We start from the raw sequence: 13,550 nt of genomic DNA on the forward strand, positions 1-13,550 counted from the left end.
GGGCAGTGTAAGCGAACGTAACCTGGGCCGAGGGGCCACCAACAGTAAACCCACCGAAGCCACTGGATTCACAGAGTCCAGACAATCACGTCTAGACGCCAGTCTATGGCGGGATCCGCAACTGCACTCAGTGCACTGTAAGGCTGGTTTTGTTCTGTTGTATTGGCCTCCGATCTAAAGGACGAGATGCCTGTAGGGATTCAACTTTTTCCAGCTTCAACGACATGAAGCGTGGATAGATGTTGAGGGAATGAACAACTTGATAATTGACATAAATTGGCAAAGGAAAAGAACCAAAATACACATGTAGCTCCGGATTGCTAGGGAGCAGCTGCCCCTCAGTGTCTTGCCGTACCTTGCCGATGCACGACTTACCTGTACAACATGGCCTCCTCCAGCTTGGCCTTGTCGTACACGTTATGTTCCTTGACATTTACCAACTTGCCCCCGTAGATGCCCTGCTGCAGCGCCTTATCCGCCGCGGCCTCCCGCTCGGTGACCCTGACCCGGTAGCTCTCATACTCGCCCTGGGACAGCGTGGCAAACAGGTAGCGCGCATTAACGCCGATGACCTGGGCGCCCTTCTGGCCAAAGCCAAACGATGTGACGGAGAAGGCCTTGACGCCCATCGGGTTCTGGTAGGTGCGCGATGGGAAGAACAGCAGGTCGCGCTGCTGCAGCGCGGGGTCGATGTCGTCGGCGTTACGGTTGCCGGGGATCACGCCTGACGCGAGCATCTGCAAGCAGCTGTTGACGGCCAAGGCGCCCGCGGCGCCCTTGCCGTGGCCCACCAGTCCCTTTTGGAGACAGCAGGGCAGGACGTTGCCGGGCGTCCGGCCCAGCGAGGCCAGTTGCGCCTGCACCACGGCCGTCTCGTTGACATCGTTCAGCTTGGTACTGGTCCCGTGCAGGCTGGCCACGCCGAGGTCGTTCACTGTGAGGCCCCAGACCGCGAGGGCGCCGCGCAGGGGCGAGATGGACTCGTCGTGTTTCCAGAAGTCGTTGCCGTACGTGTTCTTGGCCACCTGTCGGGCACGTTTGGCGTCCCTGTCGATCTCTGTACGGCAGTATTCCGCGTGCTTCTCGGCCGAGGTAGACCTTGACAGGCTCGTCTTGTGCTGCCCGTGTTCCTGTTGCTGTTGTTGTTGCTGTTGCAGCTGTTGTTGTTGTTGTTGTTGTTGTAGTAGCTGCTGTTGTTGCAGCCAGCTATTCACCCGGGCCAGCTCGGCCTCGCGCTGCTCGTCGATCTGGCGCAGGCGGATCGCCAGCCGTCGGCGGCGGTGGTTGACGTCGAGCAGTGGCGATGCGACCAACTCGGCACTGGGCTTCTCTGCTGCAATTGTCAGGATTCCCTTGCCCGGCGACGGCACGGAGCGGCCGATGCCGTCCGAGGCCATGTGTGTCAGAGCGACGATGGCGCGGATTGGGAGACCCATGTCGAGAGCAAGACGTGCCGTCATGAGCAGCTGCACGCCACAGCCTTCGCCCTCGACGAACCCAGCACGGGTCGTAGTGGCAGGCCGCGAAGCTTCTTTGGCCGTCCTCCCGGCCGCTGCATTGTCACCCGCGTGGATGGTGGCCTGCATGTTGGCGAATTCCCGGGCAAGCTCCCGCTCCAGGTAGTCTGTCCCGCCCACAAGCACGGCCTTGACCCGCCCGTTGATGACCATGTCGTATCCGGTGTCGAGGCTCTCGAGTGAGGTGGCGCACGCACCGACGGGGGTACGAAGAGGACCCGATGAACCGAGCAGCAACATGTTGATCCAAGCCGCCGTCGTGTTGACAAACGTCTCGGCCAAGATATCGCTCTGAACCTGCCGATCGAGGAACCGACGCTTGTACATGCGGTCGAGCGACTGCAAGCCTCCCATACTGGACCCGACGGCGTTTCCTAGTTCTGAGACGTGTATGTACTGGTACAGCTCGTACGGATCCGTGAGCCCAGCAGACAGGAATGCCTCAACAGTGGCCACGAGTGCGTACAGAGTGACGGGGTCTACTTGGCCGATGATGTCGTCGGAAATACCGTACGTCTTGGGATCCCACCCGGTAGGTACCTGGGAACCGATTGTGCTTCGCGACGTAGCAGCCTTGGGAACCCACAGGGTAGTGCCCGCCTTCAAGACGACGGAACACTGGCCGCCGTCGATTTCGGTCACGGCCGCGTTGGCGCCATGCTCTCTCTTCAGCTCCTCTGCAATCTCAAGAGGAACTTCAAACGGCTCAAGATCTTGGATGATGGCCACCTCGTGAAGCTTCGGCTCCTTGTCGGGGGAAGTGAGGTCGTGGGTTCGCTGTTCGACGATGCGGATGCCAGAGTGTTGCGTGATGTGATACTCATACTTTGCCTTTACCTCGGCGTCTGCGATGGGAGACTTGGTTTCGACATCAAACCAGCCGCAATAGTCCTTCCCATTGAGGAGACCGGAGTGATATCGGATGAGGCCCATGACCCAAGCCAACTCCACACAACCGGCCACAGAAAAGGTATCGGAGCACTCGGCTTCCCATCGAGTGCGACTGCTGCCATACGGGCCTAGGTAAGGTCAGCTGCACCGCTGCTTATAAACAGACCTGACGCGTTGTGCTTTGACATAAGATAAAGGGCCAATTGCACTTATGCACTTACCGACTTCTCCAAAACCGACGACGACGACGACACGCTCGAGATCAACCATGTCCCGTAACTTGGCAGCCAGAGGTTGGATCTCTTGGTACTCTGGGAGACTCGCTTTCTCAACCTGAAGCCTGGCCTTCGGGGCTAAACGATCACGAGACGGGGGACTCGGAGTCGGGTTAGTCGACGAGAAAGACGGGTGGTCCTCGCCGTTTTCAAGAAGCTGCTCCTCGAAGATGGACTTGTTCATGTCACTCTTGGAGTTGATTTTGTCCTGGATATGCTGAAGGACTGGTCGTAGATTGATGAAGGAAGACAAGCCGCCACCCAAGTCAGCCATCATTGGCTCGAGGTCGCAGAACGAGGCTGTACTCGCGTCCATCAGCCCGGCGATGTGCCATGCCTGCCCGCAGTTTGGTCACGGTTAGTAATTACTGGTATACCTGGTGGCTTTGTATACCTTATAAACACATGAACACAGAAAGAGGAGATTTAAACTGACCATCTCAGAAGCCGAAAACGTGCGGATGCCCAAATCGGCTTCGATACCAGTAGCGAGAAGGTCGTTGTTATTCATCAAGCCCGTGCCCCTGGTCCAGCCGATAACAGTACCACAGAGCGTCAGGTACTCGCTCCAGCTCTCGGAAGACCACTTGTTCATCAAGGCCTCCAGGGCCAGCTTGGACTCGGCGTACAACCCGTCTTGGCCAAAGACGCCATGGTTGGGAGAAAACGGAAGGACAACATGGGTGGGATGCGTGGTGATGCGCCGCTCTGCCTTGGCTGCTTTGACGGCGCCGAGAAGCCTTACGACGTTGGTGAGCATAACGCGATGCGCAAGCTCTGACTTGTCATCAATACCGTCAATGGGACGACCCGTCTCGCCTACAGCGGCAAACGGGACGATGTGGTCGAGGTCCCAGCCAAGCCCGCTGAGACCACCCTTGGCGTCGTCATCGTAGATGTACCGAACGAGTTTCTGTACATCCTGGTTGCTGCCGCCGTTGAACGGGACGACAACAAGCTGCGAGCCCCGGCCGCCGTGTTGATGGTAGAGATCGCGGTAATAGGCACAAGTTTCTTGGGAGTAGGAACTCGTGGTGAGGACGACCTTGGCACCGGCACCAAGACACAGGGCCACCACCTCGGATCCAATGGATGCCTTGCCGGCCCCGGTCACCAACACGGTCTTGTCGGCAAACGAGATGCCTTCCGTAGAGCACTGTTGGAACCAGCGGAGGTAGCCGTTGGTGATAACGTGGTTGGTGCGCCATCCACTGCGGCCTTTTGTCTTGAGCTGGGGGGTCCACGTGTTATTGTTCAGCACGCCTCCTCCTACTGGACTCTCGATGGTCCCCGGTACTTGGAGAAACACCCCGTCTTCATCCATGGCGGAGCTGTTGGGCGATTCGGCCCCCCCAGGAGGCCCAGGAGGTCGGTAGGCGGACTCGAACATAGAGATGGACAAGGTTGGAACTGTGAAGGAACCGTAGTATGACTGAGCGTCAACGACAGAGCACGTCTCGTCGGAATCAAAGGTATCGCAGCCAGGCCCGCACCGGACAGCGCTGTCTGCCTCGAATGGTCGTGCCATGCGGGCCGCTTCCTTCACCGAGATCCGACCCCGTTGGTCAATCTCCAGGATAGGAACTCTCGAGACGACGGAGCATCTGAACAACGGGTGCTTGCAGGCAACGGAATCTTTACAGCTTCTCTGCAGGTCAAGCAGCCATTCCTGGGCAACATCCCGCCTCACGGCCTGGGACGCCGGCACCTCCCGAAGCTCTCGCAGAAGCCAGTCGATGGTTTGCAGCAGTCTCGGGGAAGCCCGCGTGGAAATCAGATCCAAGGACTGTCTGCTCCGAACGAGGAAGTCGTCTAACTGGCCGACTAGGGCGGCAGAGAAGAGAGCCACGACTTGTTGGACGGCCCAGTTCCACCACGAGCCGTATTTGCGAGCCTTCTTGACGTCAAAGGCGGGGCGAATGCCTTGCTCGTACACATCGCCGTGCTCGGCCGACCAGGCATCGAGCTTGGCCTGGAGTTGGTCGATGGTGGCTTTGGCTTCGGCTTTCTCGCTCGTCGTGCCGTTGATGTCACGGCCCAGTTGGTTGGCATATACGCGAAGCAAGTCTTCCGCATGCTTCGTTCGCTCATTCTGAAAGGATTTGAGAGCCTCGGACGAGACCGCGACAGTGGCCGTGGCCATGGCCCTGGCTTGATCCCCCCCGGGGCCAGCTGATGTCGTGAGGCTGGCGGGGTCAACACCAACACCTCCAAGCACGGTCCGAGCAATTTCGTCCAGAAAAGAATGCACGTCCTTTTCGCCCTTCAATCTTGCCGGAGGTGGGCTGCGAATTGCGGCAAGGAGCGCCCGGTCTTGAAGGCCGTTCTTAAATCCCCAGCGATGGTCTAGATGCTGCCGCAAAACCGTCACATTCGAGTTGGCGGGCATCTTACTTGTGACCATTTTGTTGATCAAGGCATTGGTGAAGGGCCCCAGCTTGGCCCCAGCCCCATGATCTGCAACTGTAGAGGCGAGGTCTTCCAATGCCACACTTTCGGGTTGGTCTGGAAGAGACCCAAACTCCCTGGTGAGGTTGCCGATGATCTCGTTTTGAACTGTTGATCGACCTGTCTCTCGTGTTAGTACCAAGTTGAGGAAGCCGGAATGGGGTACTCGACCTACCGCCGCACAGCGCTTTGAGTGTCTGGTCTTGGGCAATATCACTCGGCTGCTTCACTAGAGCAAGCGCCACAAGAGTTGTTATGATGTCGTGGGGGGATACAGCCCTGTCGGGGACCGAGACGATGGTCGGTGCGGGTGCAGTCACCGCAACATCGATCGTTGGACTTGGGACAATGTCCGGAGATACGGTCGGAGCCGGAGTGATGGGTGACTTCTTGACGGCAGCATCGAGGGCAACAGAGGCAGCGGCCGTCTCTTCGCCTGGGGTATCATAGTAGATGGCGGGGGCATCCCTGTTGTAGCTCAGTAGTTCTCTCTGCACCCCCAGTGCAACGTCCTGAAAGCTGTAGTCCTGATTCACCGTCTTCGACGCCATGTTTGTCAACGTCTCGGCGGGGCCAATTTCCACCAGCCGCTCTGTCGCGAATTCTCCGAGAATAGCATCTTGTGTCTTGATCCTATGACCCATCCATGGTTTAGTGTGTTGAGTCTACTGTGAGCACAAAACCCGGACTTGCGTTGTAATCTTACCATTGAACGGGGGAGCAAAATTGGTGTCTAAAACCATGGATGCCATGTTAGATAGCACATCTTGGGAGTTGGGGGGTTATGTTTGTGATGTTTCCACCGCTTGACGGAAGTGACGTACGCCAGTAGCTCAGTGAGGAGAATCTGCGTGAGTTGATGCTCGGCAGCGGTGTAATCCTTGGTGGAGGACATCTTGGACGCTTCCAAGATCTGGTACTGTTGCGTACAGCAAGTAGTGGAGACAAGGGCAATGCGTGCACAGTGCGATACGATGGCTGTCTCGACAAACGGATGGCAATTCGTGATATGTCCCGTCCAACCTTCCCACTCAATTCGAATTTTGAAACTTTCCTACGCCCGACTTTAGCGGAATCCAGCCCGACGACATTACATTTAACCACAATACGGCGGTCATGCCGTGCGATTGCCAGTACCAATCTGGTATCCCAATCTGATGTGGGACAGGGGTCGATGTGCTTCGCGGTGCCGACGCTGGCTGCACGTGCTTACGATTATACCCAATGCTTACTACATCCCACAACTACCACAAACTCCCAGGCACATAGCGGTAGGAGTAAGCCAAACGATAGCAGACAATGCAGCGCCACGGGAGACTCGAAGACTTATGCAACATGTGGAAAGCAATAGCCAGGCCCTAGCAGAGGGAAATTCCTGATTCCAATTTTGTCGTCGCAATTAGCGAGTTTGTCTGATAATTTATCGGGGGGGAAACTTGGTCCTTATTATTCCAACCAAGCGCAGTTCGATGCAGGGCATCACTCGTTGCCAGAACCTTGGTTTGAGTTACTCAGACCACCGACCAACCGGACGGAGCACCCCTCGCACGCACACAAACACCTACCGTACCGGCCTTAAGCTACCTAGCTAGCTTGTGATGGATTGGATAGCCCTTTCCCGATCAGCCGCCGTTGGCGTCAGTGCTGCCGCTGGGATTCTGGTAATTTCGGTACGTCGGACTTGTCGTTGCACTCTCTGTCTCTGATTGCTTGCACGATCCTCTTCTTACATGTCCCAGCTTCTCGCAAGAGCAACGTACCTGGCATTCTTCCATCCACTGGCAAGATATCCAGGCCCCTGGATTGCCAAGTTCACCAATGCCTATGCGGCATACCATGCTTGGAAAGGCGATATTCATCTGGACATGTGGCGATGCCATCAGCGATACGGTAGGTGATAATGAAACCTGCAATGGAACCAAACCTTTGTTGATCAAAGCATTTGATATCAAGGCGACCACGTTCGGTACGGGCCCAGCCGGCTTATTTTCAACACCACCGAGGCTCTCCGGGACATCTACAGCACCAGTGGCAATTCCAAGGTCGTAAAGGCTAGCGCATACGAACCGCTAGTTCACCGTGCGCCCAATACACTCACCATCAAAGGCGGCAAGGAACATGCTCGTCGGCGCCGGATCATGGCCCAGGGAGTATCGGATAAAGCACAGCGTGGCTACGAGCATCGAATCTCGGCCCACATCGCCAAGTTCTGCGATGCCATGTTTAGCAGCCGAAACAGGCCGGAGACGAAGAATTCTCCCAGAATGTGGAGTGAGCCAGCGGACATGTCGTATTGGTGTAAGTGAGACGAGCTCCTTGGAGATTGGCGTGCAAAGTGGCTGACTGCTGACTCGGAGATATGCATTTGCAGGCTATTACTTGTCTTTTGACATCATGGCCGACGTTGTTTTCGGAGCACATTACAACCTGCTCCACAACGAACAGTTCCGCTACGTGGTCGACTCGATCGACCGCTCCAATGTTCGCATGTCGTTCCTCATCCAGTTCCCTGAGTTTGCCAAGCTGAAGATTGACAAGTATATCTTCCGTGACGCCATTATTGCGAGGAACCGCTTTATCAAATTTGTTACGCGGATTGTCCGTGAGCGACTGGGTAAGGTCACGACCGCCGGCCCGGAGGACAAGACCAGCACCGAGGACGCAGATGTCTTTGCCAACCTAGTCGCCGCAAAGGACCCAGAGAGCGGAAGAAGTTTCACGCTCAACGAGATTGCCGCGGAAAGCACCACGCTGATTGTGGCTGGAGCCGACACCTCGTCGGTTGCGTTCGGTGCCATTCTCTTCTACTTGGCGGACAACAAGGAGGCCTACGACCGTGCTGCTGCCGAAGTGCGGAGCAAGTTCCGGTCGCGCGACGACATTTGCATGGGAGCCGCTTTGGCGTCTTGCGTCTATCTGTACGCCTGCATCAACGAAGCACTCCGCATGTCGCCGCCTGTCGGCATCGCTCTGTGGCGCGAGGTGGTGGCTGACAACGTTGTGCTTGACGGTCAGGCCATCACCGCAGGTTGCGATGTTGGCGTGCCGCTGTACTCGATCCACCACGATCCCAAATACTACAAGAACCCCTTCGAGTACCGCCCAGAACGGTGGCTTGTGGATGATGGCACCGGGAGCGTGGAACGGGCGCGGTCTGCCTTCAACCCCTTTTCCCTCGGAATGCGCAGCTGTCTTGGCAAGAGCCTCGCAACGACAGAGATGGCCTTGACAGCGGCCACGGTATTGTTCACCGGCGACTTCAGATTTGCCGAGGGCGAGCAGGGCCTAATTGGCCGGGGACGAAAAGATCGGCCACTCGGCCGTCATCGCCACAACGAGTATCAGCTCTTTGACCATATTACTGGCCAAAAGAACGGCCCCTTTCTGCAGTTCTCGCCCAGGCCGCTGGACGACGCCAATGGTAATTGATAAGATGAGAGGGCTTAACGCTTGGTGAGCATTGTCAGAGTCATCATGTACAGGAAATTAGGGTCATTAGGCAGTCAAATTTCTCCCTCAAGGCAAACAAAGATGTCATCGAGTATAGACTGTATAGGTAGTTAGATTCATCCTGACCTCTAGCAAGCAATCATTACAACAAACTACCATCACGGAAGCAAGAGCAGACAAACCAGAACAGAACTAAAACGGGAGCAAGCAACTGCCCCTAGGAGCTGAGACCCTATGTGCCGCAATTTGCATAGTAATCTGGTGCTGCTTACTCTGATCGCGAGCGGAGTACGACAAGATTCGCTACGTCAGGCAACTGCTGAGTTCAACTGCTGAGTGGGAAGACCACGGCAACCATACATCAAGGTCCCGTTTGCAACTTGGCTAAGGACCTACCTGGACATATCAGACGCAGAGGTACTCGCAACATTTTCTAGCGTTTTCTGCACGAGCAGTGCGAGATAATACATCTGCTATCGGGGCAACAACCGATCCTCCCACGGCTAGTCGTGCTCGCATAATAATTCCTTGCCGTGTGGCCAACGACGCTGTTCAAGTTAGTGGTGGATTGCCACTTCTTCTTTTATTGTTCGGCCGCACGCTTGGAGGTTTTACCGTTTTACAATGTCTGCGCCACCAGCCAAGACGGACATTAGTGAGCTCACGCCGCGACCAAGGACAGCGGGACACTTCAGCTAATTAATGTCACTCTAGATTGGGCCCAGCTTGGACTCGCGTTCGACCTCACCGTCAACGGTCATATAGAAGTCCGGCATCACCGCTCGACGGACAGCTGGACGGAGCCCGCCCTTGTTGCCAACCCCAACATTTCCGTCAGCGGGCTCAGCCCCGGGCTCAACTATGGACAACAGTGTTACGAGGGCCTGAAAGCGTTCCGGAGCTCAAGCAACACCATCTCAGTCTTCCGCCCCGAGTTCCATTGGGCCCGCCTCTGCCGATCGGCTGAGTCCGTCTCGCTGCCGGCGCCGTCCAAAGACCTCTTTCTGGAGTGCCTCAGAAAGGCCGTCGCCGCGAACGCCGAGTTTGTGCCGCCCGCCGACGCAGAAGCATACCTCTACATCCGCCCAGTACTCTTCGGCGCCTCGGCCAAACTGGCCCTGGCGCCGCCCGAAGAGGTCATCCTGGCGGTGTACGTCCAGCCCCTTCGGCCATACCACGGTTCGGCGGCCATCGACGGCCTCGTCCTTGAAGACTTTGACCGTGCGGCGCCCCGGGGCATGGGCGGCTACAAGGTCGGGGGCAACTACGCGCCGGTCTGGCGCCATGCTGCCCGAGCCCAGGAGCTGGGGTACGGCATCACGCTGCACCTCGACAGCGCCACCCGGTCATTGGTCGAGGAGTTTTCGACGAGCGGGTTCCTCGGCCATAAGGTGGTGGACGGGCAGCACGTGCTCGTCGTTCCCAGGGCGGAGGGTGCGATTACCAGCACGACCAGTGACAGCATGGTTAGGCTCGCCGAGAGGGAAGGATGGGTGTTGGAGAAGGGAGAGGTGCCTTTCTCTACCCTCGACACCCTGGACGAAGTCGTGGCGGTTGGCACTGCAGCTGCGGTGGTGCCGATCCGCAGCATCACCCGGCTGTCGACGGAAGAAAAGCACTCGTTTCCCAACTCAAACAGCGAGCGTGGCTCCATCGTGGGCCTAGCACGCCTGATGACGCAGATTCAACGTGGGAAATTACAGGATGTGGATGGTTGGTGCTGGGAAGTCACCGGTTACTCCGAGTAATTGAAAACGCACTCTGATATAATTAAATTAGCCCAGGGCTCTCAAGATAGAATCACGAGGTATACAAAGGACAAGTGATCATGCGCAGAAGTAGGCAAGCTGTGGAGCTCAGTTATTTACACGGTTCATGTCTTTCTGTTAATTAGTGGATCAATGCTCTGAAATCTTAGGTACTTTTCCCACTCCAAAGACCTGATTCAACCCTTTAAAGCTTCACATGGGACAGGGATTGTGCTATTACAAGAATGTCCGGTAAAACTCTTGAAATTTCTTTTCCCTCATAACGAAGTGCTAACAACAAGAATTACCATTCTATTCTAATTACCTTACCCATTCACATACATATTATCCAGAACCAGAGGGTGATATATTCAGTCAAACATGTGTTAGCTCCGCGGTGGCAAGAACCCAAACCCATTACTCTATCAGAGCTCATAGCCGTAGCTGCGGTCGCCGCGCTGTCTCTTCCCGTCTCGCTTTGCTTGCTTCTTGGCCTCCTTCGCCTCGCGCACTGCTGCATTCTTCTCCCGCTTCCTTTGCTTCCTCTCCCTTCTCGACACCCTGGGGAACTCGCTTTCGGGACCTACCATGTACCGCCCTGGATGCCAAATGGCAACAATCAGAAGGGCTACCATCATAGGGAAACAGTCCAGCGCGTAGGTGTATTCCTCGTGGAAGGGCACCGGATTGCTAGGCAGGACACCACCAGCATACTCGGCAATCCGGAAGATGATTCGAACCTGGGTCGGTGGTTAGCAAAGAAAGGATCTGGCAGTGGTACCGTGGAGAGGAGAGTTGTTAGGGAGCGGAGCAAGGCTTACAGTAATGCAGGTCAGCACACCGTACTGCGAAAACAGTAACGGTTTCCAGTTCCTCTTCCCATCGTAGCCAAAAGTGCCTCGAGCTCGGTTACAGCGCCTCTGGAAGGCATACATGAGGCCGACAAAGACGACAATAAAGAATTGTTGGACGCCTACACCGGACAGGTAAATATTCAAGCCAATCCTGATGACGTCGGCGCTGGAACCAGGGTTTGCCATAATACCGCCGGCGGCCTGGACGATGAAGCTGAGGACATCGGCCCAGACAAAGCACTTGGCGATGACAGTCGCCCTGAGACCGGCGACTCTGCCCTCAGGATGCCAGTACAAAACCATGCGCGCAAACGTCATGTAAGCAAAGGCGTTGATCCACAGCGGTGCTAGAAGGAACAGAACGTTCCATGCGGTCGAGTAGGCGATCTGCTGCTGGTCTCTCGCGCCAAGGGAATGGAGCACGAACGCAATCGTTTCCCACGAAGCGCCCATGATCAGGACCCAGGCATATCGCTGACGTAAAGAAAAAAGATCAGAGACACAACTACTAGAGTCTAGACGGGCCCAGCTACGACGCTGGGAAGTGGAGATGAGAGAGGAAGACAGGGGCTGGCGGGCGCTAGCGGCTAACCTTCCTGAGCGCGATGGCTTCGACAAGATGGATTGTTGTGAGTATGCCGAAAATCACAGCCACGGCCACGGCGGGGGCAAACTGGGGGTCGTAATTGTAGTATGAATTGCAGGCCGTGATGGGCACATTGCCATTCGGGCCCGGCGTTGCCTTCACGCAGTTAGCGTCGTCGTCGTCGCCGCCATCGTCGTCCCATTCATCGCGGCGAAGCAGCCCGATGGCCGCCGTCAAGAACGGTTTGCCGACCGACATGGCGTGTGAAAGGGTACCGGGTATTTTGGGATACCAGCGATTGGGATACCAGGTACCAGTGGGTGGCGGGCACAGAAAGGTGGTGCAAAGTGAACGTGAAGCAGGCGAGGCAATCCAGGCTATCTGTAAGGTGAGGTATGTCGGGAATGATGACGCGAAAAGAGCAGAGATGAGAAGCTGCGTTGGGTCACGGTCACCCGATTCAGCGCTGGCAGCGGCTTCAAGGGTTGTAAAACACGGCTGCACCGCTGCAGGACACACAGTCCGGGGCAGTAAGGGGGTCAAAAGGCACTTGCAGCGGGGTAAGCAAACGCGGTACAAACAAAGAAATAAATTTCCGGTGTATGTACCGTACTGCGTACGTACCCTAAACCGGAATGCAGCGGCGGTTACCTACTTTAATTTAGCGGCGAGTCGGCGGAGCGATGACCCGTGACGCGTATCCTGCGCTGCAGCTGCGATGAGACGTTGACGAGACCTGTCGGTGCTGTCAACTCCCAGCGCGGTTGCCTCGCGGCGCGGTTGGAGGCCGCAAGGTCGCATTCTCCCCGCTGGTTGGAAGAGTTTAGCGACGACCAAACTCGTGGCGCACATGGACAGCGCAGTCAAAGTTTCGACACATCAGCTCGGGCTAGCGGAAAAAAAAGCACCAGAGCAAAACCGATGCCTGGAGTCCAATCGCGTCAACGTTCTATCAAACCTGAACGGATTTTGCCGATTTTCGCCGTAATATCTACTCAGAACTGGAATATCCGTATGACCGCAGTATTGCGGTTTAAAAACCTTGTCTTCCTTCACTTTTGTAGAGAAGTGGGGTATGTCTGCCGCTTTTTTGGCCAGACCAAGATCAGCCATGCACGTGGACCTCCAGGGTTGCTCTTGGTTTGACAGGTTACTATGAATAATTACTGTAGCATCTGCAGCTGCACCGAGGCGGTAGCGAGGCGAAGTTTAGCGAAGTGAAGCCTGCCTCGAGGCTGGAAACCGGAGACTGTTGCCCGCAAACTCATCCATGGATGGATTCAACGTTGCTTAGGTGAATTGACACCGTAAAACTTCAGGTTTGTAACAAACGTGTTTTGCAAACGTCCAGCTTTCCCACTCAACCTATAAGACGAAATAGAGATAAAAAGGATTACATCGCTGTATTATCGCCCATTTCAATCACTTACTTCTTATAGCTATTCTGGAAATATAGCAGCAGAGTTAACCAGACTAAACTTGGGTAAGTGTTGCCTGTCTATAGGTTGTCAGTGTTAATTAATCAATTTGGAAAGCGGCTGAGGGGGTCTCGACTCTGGCAGAGGCAGTTCGACTGCGAGTTGCTTCGTACCGTACAGTGCACCAGTGGAGAGGGACTCCCGCGCGGCAGGCCCACAACCTTACTCGCACCGCTGGACATCTTGTACTATGTACATACATGTTCCGTACTATTTTCAGCATGTCTTCTGCGTGTAGCCGCTTTGCTGATGAGCGTGCAACTGGTTTGATTGGCCACAGGCTGCCAGGCCGTGACTGACCCG

The 13,550-nt window shown here is 55.8% G+C and overlaps 4 protein-coding genes across 4 annotated transcripts; 2 read left to right on the forward strand and 2 right to left on the reverse strand.

Moving 5' to 3' along the window:
• Positions 1-371: 371 nt before the first annotated feature.
• On the reverse strand, positions 372-6,026 carry C8A04DRAFT_32793 (uncharacterized protein; the record flags this gene model as incomplete). The annotated part of the gene is made up of 6 exons (XM_062782219.1): positions 372-2,536; positions 2,630-3,020; positions 3,120-5,251; positions 5,307-5,764; positions 5,838-5,864; positions 5,956-6,026. The coding sequence occupies 6 exons, from the start codon at positions 6,024-6,026 to the stop codon at positions 372-374; spliced, it is 5,244 nt and encodes a 1,747-aa protein (XP_062633091.1).
• Positions 6,027-6,861: 835 nt separating this feature from the next.
• C8A04DRAFT_40509 (cytochrome P450) lies at positions 6,862-8,560 on the forward strand (the record flags this gene model as incomplete). The annotated part of the gene is made up of 3 exons (XM_062784970.1): positions 6,862-7,021; positions 7,085-7,429; positions 7,503-8,560. The coding sequence occupies 3 exons, from the start codon at positions 6,862-6,864 to the stop codon at positions 8,558-8,560; spliced, it is 1,563 nt and encodes a 520-aa protein (XP_062633092.1).
• A 645-nt stretch (positions 8,561-9,205) lies between these two features.
• C8A04DRAFT_40510 (aminotransferase) lies at positions 9,206-10,329 on the forward strand (the record flags this gene model as incomplete). The annotated part of the gene is made up of 2 exons (XM_062784971.1): positions 9,206-9,236; positions 9,296-10,329. 2 exons carry the CDS (start codon positions 9,206-9,208, stop codon positions 10,327-10,329), a joined length of 1,065 nt encoding a protein of 354 aa, XP_062633093.1.
• A 425-nt stretch (positions 10,330-10,754) lies between these two features.
• Positions 10,755-12,027, reverse strand: C8A04DRAFT_15607 (RTA1 like protein-domain-containing protein; the record flags this gene model as incomplete). The annotated part of the gene is made up of 3 exons (XM_062778550.1): positions 10,755-11,069; positions 11,151-11,657; positions 11,776-12,027. 3 exons carry the CDS (start codon positions 12,025-12,027, stop codon positions 10,755-10,757), a joined length of 1,074 nt encoding a protein of 357 aa, XP_062633094.1.
• Between the last annotated feature and the right edge of the window lie 1,523 nt (positions 12,028-13,550).

The sequence above is a fragment of the Dichotomopilus funicola genome (assembly GCF_033296635.1).
Source record: "Dichotomopilus funicola strain CBS 141.50 unplaced genomic scaffold C8A04scaffold_99, whole genome shotgun sequence".
NCBI lineage: Eukaryota > Fungi > Ascomycota > Sordariomycetes > Sordariales > Chaetomiaceae > Dichotomopilus > Dichotomopilus funicola.